This window comes from Marmota monax, unplaced genomic scaffold (assembly GCF_021218885.2).
Source record: "Marmota monax isolate L192 unplaced genomic scaffold, Marmota_monax_Labrador192_F-V1.1 WCK01_AAM20220418_F8-fsc00111, whole genome shotgun sequence".
In the NCBI taxonomy this organism is placed as follows: domain Eukaryota; kingdom Metazoa; phylum Chordata; class Mammalia; order Rodentia; family Sciuridae; genus Marmota; species Marmota monax.
The window spans coordinates 3694024-3720328 of NW_026695067.1; the positions used below are offsets into that span (position 1 = coordinate 3694024).

Genomic DNA, 26305 nt, shown 5'->3' on the forward strand with positions numbered 1-26305 from the left:
TGGAGTACCTCAAACTGTGTGAATTAAAGAACAGAAATTTAACCTGGGCGCAGTGGCACACACCCATAATCCCAGCAGCTCTAGAGGCTTGAGACAAGAGGATCACAAGATAAAAGCCAGCCTCAGCAAAAGCGAGGCAACTAAGCAACTCAGTGAGACCCTGTCTCTAAATAACATAAAAATAGTGCTGGGGATGTGGCTCAGTCGTTGAGTGCCCCTGAGTTTAATCTTTGGTACATCCTTATCTTGAAGTTCTGGAGGTTAGAAGTTCAATATTAGTGTATCAGCAGGATTGGTTCTTTCTGAAGACTGGAAGGGAAAATAGCTTCTTGTGTTCAGCTGGCAATTGTTGGTGTTTCTGGATCTTTGTGTTTTTTTCCTGGGTGCAATATCTGTATCCAGATATATCCTAGATATATCTGGACTTAAACATAGGAATTTTGGGATGTATGGTTTAACCCATAAAAGCAAATACCTGATTCCACATTCTAGTGAAGCTCTTCCCAGTATTTACCTTTCAAATGGTTTTTGATCTTTTGTTTGCATGGATCCTCTCTGTTTTCACATTCTGTTGCCATTGTGCTACCTTCCTGATGAATTATGTACTGAGTATTGTGCCAGGCCCTGGGACATAACCATGAAGTAGAGCAAATGTGGTATTATGACATGTGCTACTAGGGACACAAACCAGATGAAGGGCTCAAGGGACTGACATGCAGTCCTTGCTTTGTTGGAGATTTCTGTAAGGAGGTGAGGTTCAAGGCCTGAACAATGTAAGGAGCCAGTGTGGTGAAGAGTTGAGGGAGAAGTTTTTTCTATTCAAAGAAAATGTCCACTACTTCAAGGCACAAATAAGAAGTAGGCTACTAGGGTAGCAGTGGAATTGTACAAATTAGATTGTAGATAAAATTTGGAGATAGAATTGACAAGATGTGGTGGTGAGTCAAATGTGGAGGTAAATGAAGAGGCATCAAGGATGCCTGGTTAATTTGGGGAATTTTTTGTTGTTATTCTTAAATTGAAAGTTCAGCAATATACACCTGTTTACAGGAAGGGATTGTTCAGTTTGGAGGTAAAGCAGACTGTGGAACTGTTAAGTTGGAAGGGACTACAGAACATTCAAGGTAGAGATGTAGGGCAAGCAATTTAATGTATTTTCTCATGGCACCGAGTATAGCTGCTTGTCTCTAATACAGATTTTTCAGGGAGCTGAGCTATGCTTTTCATATGGATACCAGTGAAGATCTGTGCCTAGACTCTGCTGGCCAGAGTAGGGTAATAATGGTAAATGGAGAGTGAGATTTAAGACCTTCACTTTGCACTGTATGTCATAGAAATAGATCTCCATGCTGATAGAAAAGACTTAACAGCAAGAGCTCATTATTTCTTATCTGAGGTACATTAGAAACAGCATGTCTGAATTCAAATGCAAATTTGTGTCTGAAGAATATAGCTCAGTGGTAGAACTAAGTTAACATGTGTGAGATCTTGGGTTTGATCACCCAACACTACAAACAAAAAAGGGAGGGGGGCAGATTTGTGGGACTAAGTAAATTTTGTATTGTTAACAAATTCCCCAGGTGATACTGATGTATACTAAAATTGAGACGTATTATGCTTACTCTGCCCAGGTGCTGTATTGGTAATTCTTCAGAAGTTTTATGGGTTTCCATCTCCTTATAGTGCTCTTACATTCTTTTCTCTTTTAACAGAAAATATCTATTGCCTTCTTTTTTTTTTTTTTTTCCCTACTTAATTTTTAGCCAGTAATATCTAAGAGCCCACATCTTCCTTCTGCTACTTTAAGACAAAATTGAACTTTGTATTTAAGGGATTTTTTGGTTATGCTGCTTCTTTTTTTTTTCTTTTCCTTTTTTCTGTTTTATAGTCCCATGAGCGTGTAAGCAAGCGTCTACATCAGAGGTTCCAGGCCTGGGTAGATAAATGGACCAAGGAACATGTGCCCCGTGAAATGGCAGCGGAGACCAGCAAGTGGCTCATGGGTGAGGGGCTGGAGGGCCTGGTGCCCTGTACCACCACCTGTGACACAGAGACCCTGCACTTTGTGAGCATTAACAAGTATCGTGTCAAATACGGCACAGTATTCAAAGCCCCTTAACTGCAAAACCAGAGAAGATAACTTGAGGGGTGTGTGTGTGTGTGTGTGTGTGTGTGTACGCGCGCGTGTGCGCGCTCATGCTCACACACACTGAAGAAGAAAGGACAATGCCTTTCAAGCCTCACTGGTCTCCCTGAGACATGGCCACTGATGCAAGCTGGCACCAAGTAGGATGCACATAAGGAATGTGAATACCATACAAAGCTTGAGCTGGCATTTTTCCCAGGGGATTTCTGAGTATTAGCCTGCCCTGGAGGGGAAGGAAGTCCATGCAAGCACAGAGATAATGTGGCTTGCTTGCACACACCAGCAGAGCTACGAATAGTCTCCTGACCTTCAATGAGAAAACCGGATGCTGTTCACATTTTGACTGGATGAAAGTGCATTTACAAAACAGATTGGGGAAGGACTTAACAGTCAAATGGATTGTAACTATTGATGATCAGCACTCCTCTTCATTCCCTCCAAAAAGGAAAAAAAGGCTGGATCTGGCTTTTTTTTTTTTTCTTCTTCTTCTTTCCTCCTGGTCACTTGAGCACATCTAAAATCACCCATTAGGTTTTTATCTGGGACTCACAGTTTGGCTTAGGGATTAATCATCTTGTGGATTTGATTCCTGACAAATCCCTTGCTGCCCACCCTTTCTCTCTCCTCTGGTTCTCAACTTCAACAAGTTCAAATCAGTTGTCCTTTTTAGCTCCCGTGGAACTGTTTTGTACCTGCTCCTTTACTAGTCTACCCTAGTGCCATCCACCAGCTTTACTCTGACACACATGCACACACACACAATTTTAACTTGTTTTTTTTTTCTTTTTTTGTAAATAATGTACATACTGTCAATTTTTTATTAAAAGAAATATGCTTTGATGTGCTAGCATAATTGCTCTAGCTTCTTGTGTACCATAGTACTATGTGGCTTCAGATTTAGAACCTATGAACAGATGTATAAGACATTTATTACACTTTTTACCAAAGGGAGTTACCATTGTAGTACTTTTGTGTAAAACTTTGTCTTCTCCTTCACCTCTAACTTTTTCTTTTCTTTTTTTCCTCTTTTTCTTTTTCTTTTCTTTTCTTTTTTTTTGTACATAAATAAAGCTTGGTTCTTACTTAAGGAATAAATTTTCAACCCAAGTCCCTTATCCTCACCAGAGAACTGCTGTGAAGCAGTGATTCTGGCTTCAGTTCCTTTTTCAGGGTACAAACAGAATTTTGCTTTAAGTAGTCAATAGTCACACTCCTCCCAAATCAAAATACCCCAAAATTTAAAAATAGAATACTTCAATCTTTTAGTACATGTATTTCTCTCTTGAAATACTTTTTATATTGGGTGTTTGTTAAGCTATGTAGCTTGTATTTACAACTATTTTTTTTTTTTTTTTGGATCTTCTCCTTATTGGGAATGAGAGTGAACAACTTAAAATACCAAACCAGTATTTGAAAGAAGTATGTATAAGGTATGAGGTACAAGTGGGCTTGGGAGGGAGAGAATTTGATAAATTTCCTTAGCAACTCCAAGTGGGAGATAGATTTTTTTAATCACATAAAATTTAATTGGCATACATTTAAACATGAATGATAAGGAATTTTATATGTGAATAACCTGGATTATCTGAACAAAGACTAACTAGCCCTCAGTCATCTGGTGGGTTTTTTTTTTCCAGCAACCATCACCCTAATCATACTAGTCACAGTTGTAATCAAGAGTGTTTTGTGTATTTTTTTGTTCACTTTTTAATTAAAAATCCCCAACACCAACACAAAGAAAAAGTTTGTGATTTTCAAAACACAAGGTATATCTTTGTTTTTAGGCTTTGTGTTACAGGGTGACAACAGATGAATGGCAAAAAGAGCCCTGTGGGAGTAGGAGGTTCTAGGTCAAAGCTGGAACAGATCCTGACTTGGGGGAAAAGTGATAAGTACTAAGTGGGACAAAAAAAACTTGAGGTTTTCTCAGCAATAATTCACCCATTGCCTTGTGCTCCCCCTCAAGAAAGATCATGATGACTTGGGGCTATGGGGGAAAATTAGCCTGACCCAGTCAGCCACAGGTGTTGCTGCCTCTACACAGTATTGTCCTAAGCACCTAATCACATTTGACATTCTGAATTTGGTCACATTTATACGTGACTTGCTTTTGAACTGTTGTCAACTTGGTCAGTATTTCCACTAAAATATCAGGGCTAATGTGTATATATTTTACCTTCTGAATACTTTTGTAGACAAGATTCTAGCAAACCCAGAAGGGGGAAGAAGGAAGCATACTAGTTGCTCTAATACAGTAGGGATGATGAGAATGAAATTATTTCTGGCATTATGGCTTCCATGGACTCTGCAGTCCTGTATGGTGAAATACATTATTGGGATCCCCAATACTCTGACTCTGATCTGCAATCTCAAATAAAAAATTTTCATTTCTAGTGGTGAACAAGAGTTAGTGGTTGAGATTCATGTAGATAATATAAAGCATGGAAGAGAGGCTTATTGTGGTGCAGATCTCTTCCTATTATTTAACATTCTGACAACTGATCACTAAAAACCCATCTGGGCGACTTTCCAGGTTAAACAGAACACTTTACCTGTTAGCCAGGATACCTAAACCAGAATTGGTGTTGGAAATAGAAAGCAAAGGAATTAAAAGATTGCTGCTTCACAGCCGTGGGTTTGTAGCAGCCAAGGCTCCCGCCTGTCATGCTAAATGAATAAGTTGTAAGTCTGTCTCAAGATCCTTATAGAGCTTTTGCCAAGCTTACCATTTTATTTAGGGATTTACTCTGAGGCCTGCTAGAGACTAGAGAGCTTCAAAAGCTTAGCTTCTAACCCGAAGTTCAGACAGTGGCTGGGCCCCTCAAAGCCGCCGGTGTTTCAAGAAAAGCTGCCCGGGCCGGAAGGCGCCTGTCAGATGCCGGAACGTTTAGTTCCAGGCTGTGGACCGTGCAGGCAACACCCAGAACCTTCCGGGGAGAGGAAGAGGGCGCATCATGGCGGCGCCAGCCCTGAAGCACTGGCGCACCACGCTGGAGCGGGTGGAAAAATTCGTGTCGCCTGTCTACTTTACTGACTGTAACCTCCGTGGCAGGTGTGGCCCCTTGCGAGGAGTTGGCCGATTGCACCCTCGTGCTTCAGCCTTACCTTCCAGGAGAAAACAGGCTGTAGCCAGCTGGGTCGCGGGACTGGGTGCTTGCATTGGACAGGGCGGGACTCAACAGGAGATGGGTAGAGGATGGGATGTGCTGCGGGGCAGTTCTCATGGCGGTGAGCTGGGGGAAAGTTTGTTTCCCTCACCTGCCGGCTGGCTCACTGGCAGAAAGGGGGTGGCCTCAAGCGCGCGCCCACCGTCCCCTCCCGCTTAGGCTCTTCGGGGATAGCTGCCCTGTAGCCTCACTCTCCAGCTTCCTGACGCCGGAGAGGCTTGCCTACCAGGAGGCAGTCCAACAGGACTTCAGCCCCGCACATGTCGGCGACACCTTCGGACCCACGTGCGTAATGCCCAGCCTACGGAAGCCTTTCCAGGCTTGCTCACCACCTTGAGGCAGAGCCCTCCATTGTCTATCCTCTGCCCTAGACAGCTGCTGGGGACAGAGCAGCGCTCTCTGCTGGAAACAGCTCCCTGGTCCCTCAGAGTCTTTATGGAAGAGTTTTCATGCTCTCTGGACATCCCTTATTTTCCTGATCAGGACCCCTGATTCCTCTGCCTCTTTTCCTCACTTTGCTGTTCACTGGTTCCTACTTTCTTGGGGCCCAGAGCTGAGTACCTTGTGATGCTTCAGATACTTGGAGGAAGTATCAAACCCCTGCTGACACATAATCCAAGGAAGTATGAGGACAGACAGGACTTCAGTCCTAGGCCCATCAAAATGACTCTCTTGCAGATGGTGGACCTGCTGGTTCAGGGTGGAGCTGAACATCCCAGAGGCATGGGTGGGCCAGGAAGTTCACCTTTGCTGGGAAAGTGATGGAGAAGGCCTGGTCTGGCGTGATGGGGAACCTGTCCAGGTGAGGGTCTCTGCCCTAGAGCCAGGTGTGACCACATTTCAGCTCTGTCTTGAAGGAACAACAGTTACGGTTTTGCCTGTGACTGGTCTCAGGATTTCAAGACTGGGGAAGTAACTGCTTGGATACCACTATGGTGGGTCCGTAGTTTATAGCAAACTAGTGTTTATCATATGTAATACATGCATATGGAGGAATTTTCAACTGTTCTAGGTAGTATAAAATAAGACAGTTATGTAATTTTCCCCTGAAGTAATAGGTTTCTTCTACTCCCCCATCTCATTCCCTAGATATAACTCTAAAGTTTTATATCAGGTTTAGTCTTCGTAATCCTATGTGACAGGTCTTTATGTCCATTAAGAAGAAGATACATAGAGGTTTGCTCACTGGTTCACACAACTTCCATTCCAAATTGGCTTGGACTCTGGATCTGGGTTTAGGACTGTTGTTCTTCCTGACCTAAAAGAAGACAGAGCCCTTCCCTCCTTCACTGGCTTGACAGATGTCTCCTGGTGCACTGTCTGCTAAGTACTAGGGACACAGAGAACAAAGCAAACCTGTCCCTAACTTCATGGAGTTTACCTTCTGATATTTATTCAAGGTGTGCACAGGCCTCCTAACCCCTGCCCAGGACTCAAGACCATGGGCTTTATTGCTAATAAAAGGTGCTCTTTGGGGGTCATGGTGCTGGCTGCCCTAGAGAGTGAGGCACCTACTACCAGGGGTCCCTAATTTGTCAATCTTGGCCTTAATTTGAAGAGAGGAGCTAAGGACCACTTGAAGGAACTTGGCCTCCCTCAACTTATATTTCACTTGAACTGTCCAAAGTCCTCAGGCCCTCTCTTCTCCCCTCCCTACCAGGGGTTGACCAAAGAGGGTGAGAAAACCAGTTATGTCCTGACTGACAAGCTGGGAGAAGGAGACCCCCGAAGGTGAGTGAGTCCCTGTGCCCTGTTGATCTAGGAGGAGCTGGGGCCCAAGTAACCTCAAAAGCACCCCTACCTCTAATACATCCATCTTACATAGTTTGTTTTCAGAAAACATGATTTTTTCTTGTGCTAAATACAGAAAAGCACGAAGAAATTAATTTCCATTGTCTTATCACCTAGAGATGACCATTATTAACATCTCAGCTTTCATATTCTCAGTATTTCAATTAAAAAAAAAAGAAGAAAAGTTACAGTTAAGATTATATTGCTTCTAAATTTTTACTTGTTTGTTTTTTTATTGCAGTGCTGGGGATTGAACCCAGGGCCTTATGCATACTAGGCAAGCCTCTACCACTGAGCCATACCCCCAGCCCTGCTTTGATACTTTGCATCCTGACTTTTAACATTTCATATCATAATGTAGGATTTTATGATACCATCTGAAAGGCTTCTTATACATTATTGTATTTTATGTTTATTGAAACTGTTTCAAATAGTTCCAAACACTGGGAATATGGTGATGAATAACCTAGTTCTCACCAGGCATTGTAGTGCATGCCTATAATCCTAGTTACTCAGGAGGCTGAGGCAGGAGGATTGTAAGTTCAAAGCCAGTCTGGACAATGTAAAGGGACACTGTCTCAAAACATACATACATACATACATACATACATGTATGGGGATGTGACTCAGTAGTAAAATGTCCTTGGGTTCAATCCCCAATACTACAAAAATAATGTCCTCAACAGCAAAAGGAAATAGAAATACTCATAATTACAAAACCAATGAGGGTTCTGAAAGAAAATATTGGAAACTCAATAGGTAATCTGCTAGACCAGGTAGGGGTAGGAGGAGAGTCAGAAAGCCAAGTTTGCTCTCTAAAGGTTAAGTAGAACAGTTTCACAGCTGAGATGGCATACCCAGGAATGGCCACCCCATGTTGGCTTGGTATGAACACTCAGCCCTGAGAGATCCAAGCATGACTTTATTATACAAAGAGGATTCTGAGACAGACATTCCTTGTGCAGGCAGCTTTGAAAATATGAAGCTAGAAAGCAGTGTAATTCACTTGATTCTAAGCTTGGCCACTATTCTCCCTGGCCAAGGCAGAACACTTAGGAAATGGATTTCACCTGGTGTTTCTACCATGATCCTCCTGCACACACATGGAAATAAAACATGGAATCTTCTGGGTGGTGGGTCCTGGAGGTGAATGGGGAGGGGTCAATTGAATACCTCCCATGTGTCCCTCCCTATGCTCCTAGCATCCTCTGTCAATCTCTTGGCCTGAGGCTGCTGCCCTATGTTTATAGCCTGACCCTCTATGTGGAAGTAGCCTGCAACGGCCTCCTGGGGGCTGGGAAGGGAAGCATGATTGCAGCCCCTGACCTTGAGAAGACATTCCGACTGAGCCGAGCTGAGCTGGCTGTATTCCACCAGGATGTCCACAAGCTCCTAGTGGATCTGGAGCTGCTACTGGGCATTGCTAAGGTACTGACACCCCTATTTCCCCTATTGTCCATGCTCCAGATAAGTTGGGTTTTTTTGGTTTTTGATTTGGGGTTCAGATTGTTGGGACTCTGGGAATCCAGAGTAGGAAGAGGGTTTCCTTATGTAAAGAGATGGTGCTGAATGGGACCCCTAAGAGGAGCAGAGATTTGAGGTGGTGGTGGGGTCTTACTGGGATACTTGGGAGGTCATCTGGGGCCTAGTTCTAGAGTTGTGCTCCAGAGGGGGATTAAGGGCAGATACCTGTTTCAGGGCCTTGGGGAGGACAACCAGCGCAGCTTCCAGGCCCTGTACACAGCCAACCAGATGGTGAACGTGTGTGACCCTGCCCAGCCTGAGACCTACCCAGTGGCCCAGGCCCTGGCCTCCAGGTTCTTTGGCCAGTGTGGAGGTGAAAGCCAACATACCATCCATGCCATGGGGCACTGCCACATTGATACAGGTAGGGTGTTAGCTGGCTGGGTTGGCTGGGAAGGAAGGAGTATCTTTCAAGCTCTGGCTATGCCCTGGAAGTACAGTGTGATTCTCAGCAATTTCTTGCCCTTGGAGTTTAGATTTCCCTATCTGTAAAAGGGGGCAGAGGCACTGAACTGTGCTATGCTAGCTGAGGTTTATTTATTCTCTCAACAAAATCTGGTGCATCATGAGGCCACTTGCCAGACACCAAGGGTGGCATTTCAAAGGCTGATGATCACAGAGTAGGCCAGCAAGCACAGTGAAGGGAAGACCTGTGGGAGACTGGAGAGTCAGAAGAGATACTTAAGCCCAAGTGAGTTGGGGGATTCAGAGAGGCTCCCTGGACAAGGTGACATTTCACTTGAGTGAGAATGAGGACGTTTTTGTTTGTTTTGGTTCTGGGGATTGAACCCACGGGTGCTTAAACTTAAGCTACATCCCCAGTCCTTTTTTAGTATTTTATCTAGAGACAGGGTCTTGCTGAGTTGCTTGGGGCCTCACTAAGTTGCTGAGGCTGGCTTTGAACTTGAGAGTCTCCTGCCTCAGCCTCCTAAACCACTGGGATTACAGGTATGCACCACCGCGCCTGGCAAGAACAAGGAAATTTGACTAGGGTGCCCACGTCCTCAAGAGAGGAGTAATATGAAATTAATTGAGGTGGCCCAAGTATAGGGTGAGGTTTCCAAGGAGGATCAGGAGTTGAGCTGATGGTATTTGTTCCCCATGGTATCTGAATCACAGAACAAGGTCTCTTTCTACGGTGCAACGGTGTAAGATAGATAGCATGAAGGGATTCTGGGCTGAAAGGGTAGGAGCTAAGGCCTAGAGGTCTGGAGAGGCTGTAGTGTCTTCCCAGACAGGTTAATCGTGGGTGCTTGTGCCCTTGTTTCAGTGTATCTATCAGATGTACAGGGCCAGGCTAATCCCTATTCCCTCTTAGTGGGTCCTTCTGGGGTATCTGAGCCTCAGTCTGAGGCTATTCTACAGCCTGGGGCCTCTGTTTCCTAATCTGCAAAAATTTATCTCATATCCCCCGGAAGCACCACAGGGCTTTGCAGGGTAAAGGGCCTGGAGGGGAGGAAAGCTAGGATAGCCATTTGTAGGCCCAGGTTGGGCCTAGTTGAAGTGCTGGGGCAGGTGAGGGACCAGAAATCTATGAGGAGCCAGGGACTTTGCCACTCCTCTGCCCTTACTCCTCTCCTCTGTAGCCTGGCTTTGGCCCTTCAAGGAAACTGTACGGAAGTGTGCCCGGAGCTGGGTGACAGCTTTGCAGCTTATGGAACAGAATGCTGAATTCATCTTTGCCTGCTCCCAGGTCAGAGGGCAACTGCATGAACCCTTTAGCTCTCTTGGCTCTTGAGTGTTTTCAAGCCTGAGAGTTGCTCCTCACTCTCACCCACCATAGAGCTCTAGATTCTTGACTCTAGGTAGAGTCATTTTGATTCCTGGCCCAGCTTCCACCCCATTTGCTCTACAGGCTCAGCAGCTAGAGTGGGTAAAGAACCGCTATCCTGGCCTATATGCCCAGCTCCAGGAATTTGCCTGCCGAGGGCAGTTTGTGCCTGTGGGGGGCACCTGGGTGGAAATGGTAAGTACATTCAACAGTCCCTCAGCTTTCTTACATTTGGCCATGGCCTTCCCTCAGATGACCCAGGATCCCTTGGCTGTGCTGGTGACTTCTGCAAGTCATGAAGGGCTTATTATTGCAGGGCTTATTAGTCCCTAGAATCCCAAGATCTGGGACTTGCAGAGGAGTTGGGTCTTCAGCAGGGGGCAGGCTATCTGCATGGCCCGTTCCCAGCAGCACCCTGAAGTTGGACAGTTGGGCCTGAAGCAAAGAGATCAACGCTTCCTGGGGCTTGGCTGTAGAATTGTGTTGGAGCAACCCTGGCTTCTCTACAGTGGGTGGGTTGGCCTGAACTCCTGCCTGTTTCCTATCTAGTACTAATCTCAGCTGCCTGTCTCTCCCCTCACTGCCAGGATGGTAACCTTCCCAGTGGAGAAGCCATGGTGAGGCAGTTCCTACAGGGCCAGAACTTCTTCCTGCAGGAGTTTGGGAAGATGTGCTCTGAGGTAAATGGGGAGCTACTTCTCCAGGCTGTGCTTGGGTAGGGTGAGGGTTGGCCTAGAGTGCTGAGGAGCTGAAGGTGGGGACAGCTCCACCTGGAGCTCCAGAAGCTTTCTCTCTATAGTTCTGGCTGCCAGACACATTTGGGTACTCGGCGCAGCTCCCCCAGATCATGCGCGGCTGTGGCATCACACGCTTCCTGACACAGAAACTGAGCTGGAACTTAGTGAACTCCTTCCCGGTGAGCAAGCCTCAGGGGGCCAGGGTCACAATGGGCCTGGATCCTAACTGGTCCTTTCTCTTCACCACGACCTCTACCAGGATGGTACAGCAGGCAGAGGAGCTGGTGTGGAAGGCCCACTCTGCCTCAGCCCTGAGTCTGGACTCTCCTGTGCTTCTGTCTCCCTGCTGGCAGCACCATAGCTTTTTCTGGGAGGGACTGGATGGCTCCCGTGTGCTGGTTCACTTCCCACCTGGTGACTCATATGGAATGCAGGGCAGTGTGGAGGAGGTGAGCAGATACCTATTGACTGGGTGGGGGATGCATTGGAGAATTCTGGCTATCCCATCCTAGGCTGACCCACATTGACCTTCTCCCACCTCTCCAGGTGCTGAAGACTGTGACCAACAATCGGGACAAAGGGCGGACCAACCACAGTGCCTTCCTCTTCGGCTTTGGGGATGGGGGTGGTGGCCCCACTCAGACCATGCTGGACCGCTTGAAGAGGCTGGGCAATACTGACGGACTGCCCAGGTCAGGCCTGGGCCGTTAGTAGCCCTTGGCTGTCACGAAGCCCTACTCTTAGCCCTTACCTGTTGCCTTTCTTCTGCTCATACATGCCCCCCTGCCACTGGACAGACCTTATCCTGCTCTAATCCTGCCCCCTTCCCCAACTCCTACTTGGAAATAGGGAGGAGAAATGCTGAGGGTGGGAAGGAATTCAAACCCACCACAGTATGCAACTCTCCCAGGTATCCAGTCCAGTACTGTATGGGCAGGGAGGCTTTCTAGAATGGCTTCCCTGTCGGGGCTTGACTCTTTATCTCTTGGAGTAGAGGAAGGCTGAGCTTTGTGGCCCCTGGCAGGGAGGCCCAAGCTTGTGGTCTCCCTCAGGGTGCAGCTGTCTTCTCCAGGGCAGCTCTTCGAGGCACTGGAGAGTGACTCAGAACAGCTGTGCACATGGGTCGGGGAGCTCTTCCTGGAGCTGCACAACGGCACTTACACCACGCATGCCCAGGTCAGGGTCAGGCTGCTGGTCTGCCATAGGTCTGCAGAGGGCAAGGGAGGGAAGGGACAGAGCCCCTGTTCCAACAAGAGGCTTGGAGGCGAGAAGTATAAGAACTTGGTCTTCAGGAAAGCTTGCAGGAGGCAGGACAGTCTCTGTAGAAGAGGAAGGTTTGGGTGGAGGGGAGCAGAGGAGAGCACTTAGGGCAGGTTGCCCACATGCGGCCTTATCTGGCAGTCCCTGGGGAGCCATCAGGAGTTCTGAGCAAGGAAGGGCTTTGGAAGGTGTCCTGGGATGCTTGAGCAGATTCCAGACTGATCCCTCCACCTGGGCACAGATCAAGAAGGGGAACCGAGAATGTGAACGGATCCTACATGATGTGGAGTTGCTCAGCAGCCTAGCCCTGGCCCGCAGTGCCCAGTTCCTATACCCAGCAGCACAGCTACAGCACCTCTGGAGGTCAGCCTAGCATCTACCCACCAGTGCCTACCTGACCTCTCACCACAGACATCTCTAAGGCTGCCCCTCCTAACTTCCCCTTCTCCAGCCTTTCCCCTCCCTACCCTGGGCCCCTGCAGGCTCTTACTTCTGAACCAGTTCCATGATGTGGTCACTGGAAGCTGCATCCAGTTGGTGGCAGAGGATGCCATGAGCCACTATGAAGGTGAGGCTGACAACGGTCCTGCTACTCTCTCCAACCCAGGTCTGAGCACAGTGTCCTTTGAGGACACTCAGGTCATCTCAGATGCACTGCCCCTCCCCCTATGACCAGCCAGTCTCTCCTCAGATATCCGTTCCCATGGCAATACGCTGCTCAGTGCTGCAGCTGCAGCCCTGTGTGCTGGGGAGCCAGGTCCCGAGGGCCTCCTCATTGTCAACACACTGCCCTGGAAGCGCACCGAAGTGTTGTCCTTGCCCAAGCCTGGAGGGGCCCACTGTCTAGGTATGAGCTGAGAGGTGGACTGCTACTGTGTCAGAAGAGACCAAGGCCAGACAGATCAAGGCAGGGACCCTCCCCTGGGGATCTCTGCCTTGGAGTGTGTCAGGCTGGGGAGTAGTAGCCACATCCTTCATTACCCCCACCCCTACCTGAGCAAGGTTTGTGGAAGGTTAGGGAGGCTGCACTGATACCCAGGCCTCATTCCCAGCCCTGGTGACAGTGCCCAGCATGGGCTATGCTTCTGCTCCGACCCCCACCTTACCGCAGCCCTTGCTGCCCCAGCAGCCTGTGTTTGTGGTACAAGAGGTGAGTCCTGGTGGTTCTTGGTGGGGTAGGAGCTGGCCTGGGATACTGCCTAATGACTTGGGTGTTCTGAGTTCCCTATCCTGGAACAAGGGGGTGGAGCAGTACACAGCCCCAGCAGGGCTGGGGGGGAGCTGGGGCAGCTGTTGGTTGTAGGAAGCCTTTATAGACACAGCCTCAAGGCCCCCTCCCACTCAAGACTGATGGTTCCGTGACTCTGGACAATGGCATCATCCGAGTGAGCCTGGATCCAACTGGCCGCCTGACATCTCTGGTCCTGGTGGCCTCTGGCAGGTGCCAACTCCTCACTGTCCTTTCCTTGTGCCTGGCAAGTGGATCCCAGATCCTGTTCTTTTTGTCCCTTGGCCACAACACTGCCCATAGCAGTCCACCAGTGTCTCTGGGTTGGGACCCACACAAAGAATAGCATCAGCCAGGCTAGGAGTCCCTGACCCCTGGGTCTCCTTACCTGCTCCTACCCCACCAAGTGCAACTGGAGAAAGCAAGGTCATAGAGTTGTAAAACACCAATCCCCATGTCCTTCCAGGGAGGCCATTGCTGAGGGTGCTCTTGGGAACCAGTTTGTGCTGTTTGATGATGTCCCCTTGTACTGGGATGCATGGGATGTCATGGACTACCACCTAGAGACACGGTATAAGCCGGGCAGGACTAGAGACAATGTGGGGAGCTGGGGAGATACTGGCTGCCCTAGCTTAGTGCCTCCCATCTCATCCCACAGGAAACCTGTCCTAGGCCAACCAGGGACCCTGGCAGTTGGCAGTGAGGGTGGCCTTCGGGGCAGTGCCTGGTTCCTGCTACAGATCAGCCCCAATAGTCGGCTTAGCCAGGAGGTTGTCCTGGATGTTGGCTGCCCCTATGTCCGCTTCCACACCGAGGTAGCAGGGGCAGGGTGTGCCTATCTTTCCCAAGTGTAACTGGTAAGGGGGGGCCAACCCCAACCAATGTGTGTCCCTCCCTTCCCTGTTCCCTTCTCTCCCCTACTCCTAGGTACATTGGAATGAGGTCCACAAGTTTCTAAAGGTGGAGTTCCCTGCCCGAGTGCGGAGCCCCCAGGCTACTTATGAGATCCAGTTTGGGCACCTGCAGCGGCCCACCCACTACAACACTTCTTGGGACTGGGCTCGATTTGAGGTCCGAAATGGGGAAGGAGGGAAAAGGAGGGGCTTTGATCCTCTGAGGAGACTAGTTGTGTGGTATAGGAGAGGACGAGGAAGATGGCCAATATTTTCTGCCTCCTAATGTGTCGGGCATTGTGCTAATGCTTTAAATTTAGTTTGATACTCATGACCATTTATTCCCACTTCACAGAGGAGGAAACAGAGGCTGAGGCAGGTTGGGTGGTATGCCCGGGGTCTCCTTGAGTGGGAGCTAGAATTCAATCATGGGTTCCAAAGCTTGCTGTCACCCAAGTGACAGAAGCTCTGAAGACTAGCGCACAAAGAAGGGAATGGGGCTACCAAGTGAATCTGCCTTTCAGGTGTGGGCCCACCGCTGGATGGATCTGTCAGAGCACGGCTTTGGGCTAGCTCTGCTCAATGACAGCAAGTATGGCGCATCAGTACAAGGCAGTGTCCTCAGCCTTTCACTGTGAGTGGTGTGCCTACCACACCAAAGACTGGCATGGGGTGTGGGCCTTCCCAGGATGGAACTCCAGCAGCTCTAGCTGGGTCCATATTTTCCCACCCCAGCTTGCGGGCACCTAAGGCCCCAGACACCACTGCTGACATGGGGCGCCATGAGTTCACCTACGCACTGATGCCTCACAAGGGTGAGTTCTGGGGATACTGGGGTTCTCCTTGGGCCCTAGACACCTCTGCCCTTCTCTGCGCTTGCAGCAGTCATTGGGTTAAACCCTGGGGCCTGGCCCCCAGCACCCTCTGGAGGCATGGGGGGAGCCCGTTTTCCACCATGCCTCTCTTTCTGGTCATGTCCCAGGCTCCTTCCAGGATGCTGGTGTTATACCTGCTGCCTACAACCTCAACTTCCCCTTATTGGCACTTCTGGCACCAGGCCCTGCTCCTGCTGCCACCTGGAGTGCCTTTTCCCTATCATCACCAGCAGTCGTATTGGAGACTGTCAAGCAGGCAAGGAGCAGCATGGTCTGGGGGTGGGGTTCCTGACTGGGCACACCCTCAACCTCTCCTACCACCTGCCTCTCTCCCCAGACTGAGACCAGCTCCCAGAGCCACACACTGGTCCTGAGGCTGTACGAGGCCCATGGCAGCCATGTGGACTGCTGGCTGCACACATCACTGCCAGTTCAGGAAGCTGTCCTGTAAGCAAAGCAGCAAGGTGGGGATGGAGGTGGAGGTGGAAGTCCTACCTGCACCAGGTCCTCACAGGCCCTTTCTGTTCTCCAGCTGTGACTTCCTTGAGAGGCGAGACCCTGCTGGCCACCTGCCCCTTCAAGATGCCCGACTAAAGCTCACCTTTTCTCCCTTCCAAGTGAGGTCCTTGTTACTTGTGCTTCAGCCTCCACCAAACTGAGGATGGTGTTTTGTTTATGGAAAGTTTTGGGAAGTCCTCATTTCTGCCCCCCAAACCTGAAACAAGGATCAGCCACTTCTTATATAATAAATCCTTGGATCAGTAACCCTGCTGATAATTCCTCCTGACTCCCAAGAATTCATCCTCAAGCTTAAGGGGATGGCTTCTTCCCAGGTATATAGAAGCAGAGACAATATAAAAGGGGACCTTTGTGTGCAGGGTCTGGGCTGCAGCCCCTGAGAGAGAGATTGGGGACCTTGGGTGACAATATGCCAAGAGATCCTGAGATAAAAAGCTCTTCCCCTGTGCCAGTGGGCAGAGAAGCTGTGAGTAGCCCAGGTCAGGCTGGTGAAATAGCCAGAGACTCTGAAGAACTTTAGACTAGAAGAGCTATAGAGCCTGGGCTATCTGAAGCCAGAGTCTCCACACTTTTGCCAAGTGACTGGCCATGTCTTCTGATAGCTAATCTCGAGGGCTGGGATGGGAGCTCATTTTGCCCTGTCTCAGGGTGAAGTAGCAGGTCCTTCCAACCTGGCCATCTCAGAACTTCTGTAGCAAGCCCAAGAAGTGCCAAGAAATTCAGTTTTATTAATTTAGTTTAAAAATGCATTTCTCACATGGGCTTTAAAAAATGTGGAAGGTGGGGCCAGGATTGTTGCTCAGTGGTAGAGCACTTGCCTAGCAAGCATATGTGGGGCACCACATTTAAAAAAATAATAATGTATTTATTTGTGTCCATCTACAACTAAAAAAAAAAAATTTAAATGTGGAAGGTGAGGTACAATGAAAAATATCAGTTGTGTAGGGAACAGCCACAGGCTTGGGGCATAAAGCCCTTCAAATACTTAGGGAATTCAGATGGGCCTCCAGATTATTGGCAAGGAAAGGGTGATACAAGCAACACAAGTCTCTTGCTAAGAGGCTGAGGTTCTCCCAGATCCCTTAGATGGATTGTCAGCCTTATTTTTCCAGGGTCCACGGCGCTCTGCGGGGAGAACAGATGAAACAGTTGGCTCAGACCAGCAGGCCAGGCTGGTCCCAGTGGCGTCCATCTCTGTTTGCATAGTCCTGCATTGCCATCCCATTGGATCCTGAAGAGACACTTTCTAGGGGCCCCCTTCCCTCCCCAGAGGATGCTGAAGAAAGTCCACCTGTGGTTGCCTGTTTCCCCTTCCTCCTCCCTTTCTCAGGGACTGTGGGAGCTTTCAAGTCCTGTTGGAGGCTGGTCCCCTCAGGCTGCTGTATTGCAGTCTTCTTGGGAAGGTGTCTCCTAGCCCTTGGTGTTCTGGAAGGGGCCTTGTTTGGAGGTGGAAGGTCCTAGGCAGAGACACGTATCCCTGAGAATCCATGGCGGGCTTTCCTCAGAGCAGTTCTGAGGTTAGTTGGGATTCACCATTGACCCCAACCCACCCAACTTCATCCAGAGCCTATATGGCCAGAGCCTGGCCTGAGAGGCATGGCCAGGGCAGGAGAGAGTGCAGGGGAAGAAGGAGGAGCTGGCAACCATACCTCCAATTTTTCCTTGGGCTGAAGCTGTGTTTCCTGGGATTTCTTTTTTCGGGATTTGCCCCCTGTAGGACATGAGACTGGAGCTGGAGGATCCTATGGCCTCAGCCCCTTTCTCTAGACTCCCACTCTGTGGGATTACTCCAGGGGTTTGAGAGGGATGGGATGAGGAAAGGTGCTAGAGCCCTTGCAAGCAAGTTCTTTATAGCTCTATTAGCCTATTACATGAGGAGTTGCTTACCTTTGGGTGCCAGAGGTCCAGGATCACCCTAAAATGGTACAAGGGCAATTCTGAATCAATCTGGGTTAGGGTAGGAGCAGTTTTCCTTGGAGAGGTGAAACACATCTGTTCAGATTAATATAGCTCCCCACCTAGTAAAAACCTCCCCCAAATTTAGTTCATATCAACAAAGCTGTCCTGCTCTTGCACTGCTCCACTGGCTAGGACCCTGGGTGTCAGGAACGGTGACCCCTGAGAAGCCTCCACAGGTCCTAGGTATCTCCACCTGGGAAAGACCCCCAATTCCTGCCCTGTTTTGCCTTCCACCCCACAGGCTTCCCTTATGCCAGCCATAGAGCCCAAACCTGGAACCAGATGGTACGGCCATGCCGATCCCGTAGGGAACTCATGCCTGGCATGCCATAGCACCTCAGCCAGGCTCGAAAGGCAGCAAAGTCTTCCTCCCCGTGCTCCGGCCCGTAGCCTTTGCCCCCTATGGGACAGAGGAACCAGCGGAGGTCAGAGGGCAGACACAGGTTGAGGAGAAGTGGGGAGCCTGGTTCAACTTAGCCCAGACCTCAGCTGCACAAGCTGATGGACTGAGCCAGGGAGCCAAGCTCCCTCTCCTCCCACCTTTTTTTTTTTAAAAAATATTTTATTTACATATTAGTTTTTGGCGGACACAACATCTTTGTTTTTATGTGGTGCTGAGGATCGAACCCGGGCCGCACGCATGCCAGGCGAGCACGCTACCACTTGAGCCACATCCCCAGCCCCTCTCCTCCCACCTTTATTGTGTGATTCTGAGTCATGGCTTCCCCACCCTGGAGTAGGGTTAAGAATCTTTGCCCTGTCCATTACATGGGTGGCTTGGGGGAACAGACACTTGCCAAGAGGAGGCTTAGTCTTTTTAGTCATAACCAGGTTCATGAACTCCCTCCTCCAGTTGAGGAACCGGGTCTCAAAGAGAACTGCCCCAGGGTTACACAGTATGCCGAAGCAGAGGTCACTGGCCATCTTGGCCTCCCCAGGTCTCACCCAGCTGAACAACTTCCTTTGGCACTGAATGGCACAGTTCCAGCAGGTCTGGGTTTTGCAGCTTGGCTCTGATCTTCTGGCTCAGGGTCATCTCTGGACTCTGAAGAAGGGGCAAGGAGGACCTAGCTGTCAGCATGGGGCAGGGCCACTCTGAAGGCAACAGACTTCTTCTCTGCGCTTGGCCAAAACTCTGAGGCAGCTCATTCCTCCCCCCACAAACACATTGTTGAGCTAAGCAGGAGATACCCATGCCCTTGCCACCTATGCCAACATAAGGTACTGACATGCATGCTCATGCATCACCCCTCCCTCTTGGCACCCTCACCGGCCGGTGGTGCTGCAGGGCCTCTAGCACAGTGCGGGCCTTCTCAAAGGGAGGGATCCTCAGCCTGGAGTGGTGTGGGGGAGGAGACCATGTTAAGCATTAGTATCAGCACACCTACCCCTGAAGCCCTCATGCCCTTGGCCTGCCTGCTGACCGGTACAGGATCTCTGCCCGCAGATAGTTGCCAATGCCATTGAAGAACCTCTGGTCCAGGAGGGCCTCGCAGATGGGCCGGTCAAAGGCCTTGTCTGATAGGTTTCGTAGCACATTCTCCCTGGAGGGGTACAGCCTGATGCATAAAACCCATCCCCAAACCCCTGGGGTAGGGGAAAGGGCTTGAGAGAACCTGTTCCTGAGTACAAGAAGACTGGGTGTCCCAGCTCCCCTCAGTGCTATGTAGGCATCTGGAGCCTAAGTTTTCCAATCTATTAAATGGAACAATATGGATTTAAATTTATTATGAAAGGTGAAAAATACCAATTAAAAGCATGTGTTCAAGCTAGGCGCAGTGGCACACACCTGTAATTCCAGCAACTTAGTGGCTGAGGCAGGAGAATTGCAAGTTCAAGAGCAGCCTCAGCAACTTAGAACCTGTCTCAACATAAAAAAGCACTGGGATATAGCTGTATGGTAGATTACCCCTGGATTAAATCCCCAATACCACCACAGACAGACACACAAAAAACATAAAAGGCAATATGTTCAAGGGACATGCATCTATATATGGTTGTGTGTTTATCACCAAAATTCCTTAGATGACTCGGGACAATTTTCAGCACAAGGTCATCACAGAACCTCAGGTATGTCTGCAGTCTGCAACACATCGTCTAGGATTCATGGTTGGTTAGAGACCATATGTGGATTTGACATTGGTTGGTTCCACTCATCTCAGGACCCTAAAGATTGCCTGGCTATGTGCAGAAGGCATTTGAGAGCAACCCCTGGCTACTAAGCACCTAGCAGCCCACCTCCAACTGTCAGGGTTCTCCTCATTCATGATGAAGAAATGCATCTTATTTCTTTGTGGAAAAAGATCAAGGAAGAGGAAAGCTGGGAATGGAACCACCATTTGACCCAGCTATTCCTCTTATTGGACTATACCCAAAGGACCTAAAAACAGCATACTACGGGGACACAGCCACATCAACGTTTATAGCAGCACAATTCACAATAGCTAAACTGTGGCGCCAACCTAGATATCCTTCAATGGATGAATGGATAAAAAAACAAAAAAAGTGGCATTTATACACAATGGAATATTACTCAGCACTAAAAAAGAATAAGATCATGGCATTTGCAGGGAAATGGATGGCATTAGAGCAGATTATGCTAAGTGAAGTTAGCCAATCCCAAAAAAAGAAATGCCCAATGTTTTCTCTGATATAAGGGGGGTGACTCAAAGTGGGGTAGGGAGAGAGAGCATGGGAGGAAAATTACCTCTAGATAGGGAATGGAAGGGAGGGAAGGGGAGAGAGAAGGAGAATAGCTAGGATGGTAGAAGGAGACGGTCATCATTATACAAAATACATGTATGAAGATGTGAATTTGGTGTCAACATACCTTATATACAAACAGAAATATGATAAATAGTGGTATAAAGGTGTATTAAGAATTGTATGTGGGGCTAGGATTGTGGCTCAGCGGTAGAGCGCTCACCTAGCACCTGCGAGGCCCTGGGTTCGATCCTCAGCACCACATAAAATAAATAAAATAAAGATATCGTGTCCAACTACAGCTAAAAAATAAAAAAGAATTTCATGCAAAAAAAAGAGTTCATGTATAATGCATAATTTGGCATGAACATACTTTATATACAGAGTTACAAAAAAATGTGCTGTGAATGGATAATTATGAATGTAATGCACTCCACTATTGTCATGAATGTAAGAAATAAATTAAAAAAGAAAAAGATCAAGGAAGAATGACTGGGTGATGGGTACAAGGAAAGCATGGCAATGCTGGGGTTAAGGTAAGGGTGGAAGACTTGCTGGGTGGGGCTTAGATCCCCACAGGCTCCCCAGTAGGAGGACCAAGAAAACAGCCTCAATGCTCATCATGAGAAACTCCAGTGTCAGCTGGCAGAAAACCTGTGGCCTGACTCCCTAGGAAAGGGGAAGTGGAAGGAAAGGCACCAGTTTCATGCCCAGGAAGGTGAGGAGTGCCAGCAGTGATCAAGTCTAAGTGACAACTGCAGACACAAGTTCCCTCTAGGAGGGAGAACTTGCCAAGTGCACTTCAGGTCTTTGCCTCAGTGATTTTTGCCAGTTAGAATGCTTTCCTCCACAGCGTTACATGGCTGGTTCAGTTCTGTCAGGCCTTAGCTCAAATATCACCTTCCTGGAGTAGTCATTCCCAAGGCACTCCCCCACCCTCAGAGTCACTCTTTTTTTCCTTCACCTGTTGGATTTTTCCTGAGGCATGTGTCTATTTGAACTCATCTTGTATTTCCTGGTTCCCTCATCCTACCGGAACATTAGGGCCGTGGGAGCAGGGGCCACGTTCTTGTTCACTCCTGAACCCCAACCTAAAATAAAGCCTCGCACAAAACAGAGACAGAGACTCATACATAATTTCCTCTTTAGAGGGAAGGACATGGCTGACACCATGTTATCTTTGACCGGTGAATCACATCCCAAATGAATTATTACTTTTCCTATAGGCAACGGTTAGTCATAGAGGAGACCACAGGACACAGTGCAGAATGTGGTAGGGCAATAAAACCTGACTTAGAAACTATTATCATTAGGTGGTCGCTTTCACATCCCCTGAAACACCTATGTAGCTTCACCTCTACTGTGTTGCCAAAACCCTCCACCTTTCCTAGCCTCCTAGGAGCACCAAGGAGCAGAGTGGAATTCTGAGCGTGAGCTCCAGCTCCAATGGTAACTGGCTCTATGTCCTCAGAGCAGTGCCCAACTGGCTGGGCACAATCAGGAGCCACTTGTCAAAAGAAACTAACTTTATTTTTAGAACCACACACGACAAACAAAATAGTTACCTAGGAAAAACTAACTTAGAATGATCAACTCTGAAACATAGTATAGTAAAAAATATTTGATTCAAAGATTGTTGAGAGCCACAGCCAAAGGGGCCCCAGCAAACTTCCAGCCCCAGCAAAGTTCCAGCAACATCTAGCTGGGGCCGCTGTGAGCCAATCATCAGCCAGCACCCAACCATCCACCTCTGGGCTTCCTTCACCTCACACATCTGTCTTAGGTTTTCATATCCGTTGACTCAGGGAGCTAAGGGACAGGACGTGGACACTGTCTTGGACCACATCTGAGGGAACTCTTTGAGGGCTGAGACCCACACCCTGTTGGCCAACAAGGCACTTACCCAGAGCCAGGCCTGGACCTACGCCTGTTCATTACACCTGGGGCTGTCCTACCTGAACTGTTCATATTCCAGCAAGACACAGGGCCCACGACCTGGCTGCCACTTGCCCCCAGGGTCCCAGTGGCCAAATCGGCGGATGTCCACGAAGCACAGAGCCAGCCGCGGAGCAGGTGGAGCTGTGTAAAAGCGCAGATGGGCATGGGGTGGCAGTGCATCAGCAGGTGCCAACTGGAAGGAGCCAGACATGCCAAAGCGGAAGATGAGGGCCAGCGGCTCCTGTGGGGGCTGGGCCCCAGGCAGGGGACTCAGTGTCAGGCGCAGCTCTTTGCCCCGGGCTGAGGCGGAGATATGATAGGCACTGCTCTCAAAGGGCACCTCAGGGTTGCGGCTGACAGAAGACTTCTCCACACACCCACCAAACACCAGCCCTCTGCATGCTTCATTCACAAAGTGACTGGCCAGATGCAGCTCAGGGCCCTCTGGCATTCTGTGGGAGTGGCTGTGCCCTGTAAGGGGAAGGAGGGCCACAAGTTGGGAAAGGTGGCACCTTATGAGGTAGGAATTATCACCTGTGATTTACAAAGGACTGAGTGACATGGCCATCTGGGACTGGCAGGAAACTGCTGGCCTGGCTAAAGGCCCCATCCCCAAAGTACTGGACAGTCAGGGAACTGGGAGCTCAGGCTGGGGGAAGCAGCAGGACTCTTGTCTTCTGCTGGGGAAGCAGCAGGACATTAATGTCTTCCTTCCATTTGCTGGTTGCTTCCCCCACCCCGCTTTGGTACTAGGGATTGCACTCAACCACTCAGCCATATCCCAAGCCCTATTTTATATTTTATTTAGAGACAGGGTCTCACTGAGTTGCTAAGTGCCTCGGATTGCTGAGGCTGGCTTTAAACTCATGATCCTTCTGCCTCAGCCTTCCAAACCGCTGGGATAACAGCCCTGAGCCACTTGGCCCAGCTTCCTCCGCTGCTTTCAGAATTAGGTCCCAACCCCTGCTGGTGCCTGCATCGTATGCCCCCACCCCCCCACACACACACCCCACACACACTTGCTCCAAGCACACTGCTCTTCTCATCTCCAGGCCTTTTTCCCAGCAGTCTCTTCCATTGGGACACTTAAGGGAAGTCCTCTCCAATGCCCCAGAGATAGTATCTCCCTCCCCCCTACCTTGTCTTTTTTCTTGCGGCCTTCCACAGTCTGAAAGAATCTCACCGTGTCTCCACGCCTCTACCTGCCATGGCAACCCAGAAAGTAAGCTCTGCTTACTCATCACCCCACCGTTTAGATGGCCCTGCATCTGCCCAGCACCCACGGAGGGAACGTGCCCAAGCCGGATGGGACTCAGGGGGCTGCATACCCACACTGGGACGGCTGTTAGCTACCAGCCGGCCAGGACTGTGACGGGCTCGCCTGATCAGAGAGGGATCCAGGACCAGGACGAGGGAATGGTTCGTCTGTGCCGGAGCCAGGTTCTCATACACCCGAAGGGGAGGTGGGGACTCCAGGAAGAGCTGCCCGAGCTCTCGGCCCTGGCCTCCGGGGAAATGGAGATGCCGGGTAGGCGCCTCGGTCCCAAGGGACGTTTAACTTACTTCTTCACTTTTGCCCAGTCTCTTTGCCACTTTCGTCTGATGCCAGGACTTTTTGGGATTGGAGGCGAAGGTGTGTGTCGGGTAGCTGGGGGACATTTAACCAGGACAAACGCCTTTACTTCGCCCTCCCCCACCTCAGCACCGCCGGGGTCTGGTAAACCTTCAGATTTCCAGGTTTTCGAAGAGGCGGCACTCTATGGCCCTCCCCTGTCCCGCCCCCACTGCGACCCAGTCCTCCGCTAACTCTGGCTTCCTTCCTTCTCCAAGTTTCCAAATCCCATCCCATCCCATCCCATCCCATTGGATCCTCAGCTCCGCGGCGCACTGCCACATCACCCGCGCTTCCCGGAATACCTGCGCTCAGTGCGGATCGCAGGCACTGTGCAGTCACCGAGGGGTTAATGCCAGAGCCTAAAGGAACTCTGGGAGTCGTGGTTGCCCCGCTGGCGCTTGCTGGGAAGTGTAGTTCCTCAGGAGACCGCACCGACTGAGATGGGTCCCCCTCAAGCTGGGGGATTCCTGGATGTGGGATAACCTTAGAGACAGTAACCTGGCAGGGTGATGGAGGAAAAACCTGTCTTCCCTCTGCCCGACGCCAGCAGGAAATGGGGTCAAATCTGGGGTCCTGAGTTGCAACGGTGTGTGCAGCTGGGGGAAGTGGTCCGCTAGTCCCGAGCAGAATCAGCACCCCCAGCAGGAAACAGTGACGTCCCAATGCAAAGCCACCTGCAGCTGTCCGCAGGGATGCACAGGTGCACCATAAACGTAGGCCCTGGGGACCCAGTGTGGCTTTAAGTGTCACTGAACACACTGTCCATCATAACACAAACAAAAACATCGTCACTGCCTGCTGGGCGGAAAGGGCAGTGAAGCAACAAAAACCAGATGCCCAGAAGTTGAACCCACTTCGGATAGTTCTGACTCCCGTGGGGGAGGGTTGCTTTGCAGAGACATTTAGGCTAGTCGGATTCACAACGCTAAAGTCTGGCTGTCACAGCCTTGGGCACAAAAAGTGTGAAGAAGATAGTATGCCAGGCAGGAAGGAACCTGCAAAGTCTCCCAGATGGGTTGAAAGAACCTGGAAAAGTGCTGTGTAGCTGCAGTGTAGCTGGAGGTAGTGCTAGATGGGGAGGACAGAGGGCTCTATTGGACCTTGGGAGGCCTCTCTAAGTTGCATTTTGTAGCAGGCACTGGTGCCTGCCCCTACCCATGACATGCCCTTCATCATATTACTCTGCCCCCTCATCTATTTATTCACTTCTATTGGCCAGAAGCCTTTTAAAGTAGACAAATCATGACATTTCATCCCCAATGCTTCAGCATCCACCTCTAAAAAGCAATTTCCTTACAAGGCCAATACCTTTATCATATAAAAAAGTTAATAACTGCTTCTTTTTAAAAAAAAATATTTATTTTTTAGTTTTAGGTGGACACAATATCTTTATTTTTTTAATGTGGTGCTGAGAATCGAACCCAGTGCCTCACGCATGCCAGGTGAGTGCGCTACCAGTTGAGCCACATCCCCAGCCCCAATAACTGCTTTTTAATGTCATCTAATACCTAGTTCACATGTAAATCTCCCTAATTGTCCCCCAAACACTATTTTTTGGCGGGGGAGGGGTTTGCCTGGGATTGAACCCAGTGGTGCTTAACCACTGAGCCACATCTTCAGCCTTTTTATTTTTTGTGACAGGGTCTTGCTAAATTGCTTAGGGACACCATGACCAGATATATAGTTGGTTTGTTTTTCCCATCCTACCCACCTCATCCCCTTATCCTTCCTTTTATTATTATTATTTTTTTTAATCTTGATACTGACCTTTATGAGAGTTCAAGTTGTTCCTTGGACATGTGAGTCACATTCATTCAGGATTTCTCTGAATGTTTCTCAGAGTGTCATTAACTTGTTCCACTATCTGGAGTTTTTTCTGCATGATGGAATGAAGGCTCTATGCTGGATCATACACATTCAGGGTTACCTCTTAGGTGCTGCTGTATACTCCAAATTGCATCACATCAGGATGTACAAAATACTGGGTTATGCCACTTTAGTGAGGATCAAATTGATCATGGGGGAGGCTGTGACAGTCAGACTTCCGCATTTCTTGGTTGTTGTTTGGTACCAGGAATTGAACCCAGGGGTGCTTAACCACTGAACCACATCTCCAGCTCCATTCATATATATATATATAAATAAACAGGGTCTGAGTTACTTAGGGCTTCACTAAATT

At 49.2% G+C, this 26305-nt stretch overlaps 3 protein-coding genes across 16 annotated transcripts in view; 2 read left to right on the forward strand and 1 right to left on the reverse strand.

Moving 5' to 3' along the window:
* Positions 1-3865, forward strand: part of Sin3a (SIN3 transcription regulator family member A) — a 59286-nt gene extending 55421 nt beyond the window's left edge. For all 4 annotated transcript variants that reach the window (XM_058573821.1, XM_046428002.2, XM_046428001.2 and 1 more), the window contains one exon: positions 1889-3865. In XM_058573821.1, the coding sequence (XP_058429804.1) occupies positions 1889-2119 (231 nt within the window). In that variant the 3' untranslated portion in view covers positions 2120-3865. The remainder of the gene's footprint in view (positions 1-1888) is intronic.
* A 1188-nt stretch (positions 3866-5053) lies between these two features.
* On the forward strand, positions 5054-16157 carry Man2c1 (mannosidase alpha class 2C member 1). Of its 3 annotated transcripts, XM_046428006.2 has the most exons (26): positions 5054-5198; positions 5473-5598; positions 5992-6115; positions 6974-7044; positions 8355-8532; positions 8803-8992; positions 10215-10321; positions 10484-10594; positions 10987-11079; positions 11199-11315; positions 11490-11585; positions 11683-11828; positions 12189-12312; positions 12638-12759; positions 12879-12964; positions 13088-13243; positions 13449-13546; positions 13743-13837; positions 14091-14195; positions 14283-14439; positions 14552-14695; positions 15042-15151; positions 15253-15332; positions 15500-15648; positions 15730-15839; positions 15925-16157. In XM_046428006.2, the coding sequence occupies exons 1-26, from the start codon at positions 5101-5103 to the stop codon at positions 16049-16051; spliced, it is 3120 nt and encodes a 1039-aa protein (XP_046283962.1). In that variant the 5' UTR covers positions 5054-5100; the 3' UTR covers positions 16052-16157. The 3 variants fall into 3 exon arrangements, with proteins under 3 accessions (XP_046283962.1, XP_046283963.1, XP_058429805.1); XM_046428007.2 differs by lacking the exon at positions 14091-14195; XM_058573822.1 differs by lacking the exon at positions 12189-12312 and having other exon boundaries at positions 12538-12759.
* A 462-nt stretch (positions 16158-16619) lies between these two features.
* Neil1 (nei like DNA glycosylase 1) lies at positions 16620-24557 on the reverse strand. 9 transcript variants are annotated; one of them, XM_046428010.2, is made up of 12 exons: positions 24429-24472; positions 24075-24159; positions 23650-23713; positions 22529-22982; positions 19295-19414; positions 19141-19204; positions 18816-18915; positions 18143-18270; positions 17799-17826; positions 17561-17622; positions 17203-17368; positions 16620-17036 (listed from the first exon to the last, which is right to left on the reverse strand). In XM_046428010.2, exons 4-12 carry the CDS (start codon positions 22960-22962, stop codon positions 16966-16968), a joined length of 1173 nt encoding a protein of 390 aa, XP_046283966.1. In that variant the 5' UTR covers positions 22963-22982; positions 23650-23713; positions 24075-24159; positions 24429-24472; the 3' UTR covers positions 16620-16965. The 9 variants fall into 9 exon arrangements, 7 of the variants coding, with proteins under 7 accessions (XP_046283966.1, XP_046283967.1, XP_046283970.1 ...); XM_046428011.2 differs by lacking the exon at positions 24075-24159 and having other exon boundaries at positions 24429-24557; XM_046428014.2 differs by lacking the exon at positions 24429-24472 and having other exon boundaries at positions 22529-22652; positions 24075-24290.
* Between the last annotated feature and the right edge of the window lie 1748 nt (positions 24558-26305).

Excerpts from the sequence above, each read along its gene's own strand:
- Man2c1 (XM_046428006.2), top strand. The coding sequence starts at position 5,101 with ATGGCGGCGCCAGCCCTGAAGCACTGGCGCACCACGCTGGAGCGGGTG. Across the intron at positions 11,080-11,198 it reads TTGGGAAGATGTGCTCTGAG|TTCTGGCTGCCAGACACATT; the intron begins GTAAATGGGGAG and ends TTCTCTCTATAG. Across the intron at positions 14,196-14,282 it reads GACTACCACCTAGAGACACG|GAAACCTGTCCTAGGCCAAC; the intron begins GTATAAGCCGGG and ends CTCATCCCACAG.
- Neil1 (XM_046428008.2), bottom strand. The coding sequence starts at position 24,170 with ATGTCCCCCAGCTACCCGACACACACCTTCGCCTCCAATCCCAAAAAG. Across the intron at positions 23,714-24,074 it reads GACTGGGCAAAAGTGAAGAA|GTAGAGGCGTGGAGACACGG; the intron begins GTAAGTTAAACG and ends TTGCCATGGCAG. Across the intron at positions 17,623-17,798 it reads TGGACCTCTGGCACCCAAAG|GGGGCAAATCCCGAAAAAAG; the intron begins GTAAGCAACTCC and ends CATGTCCTACAG.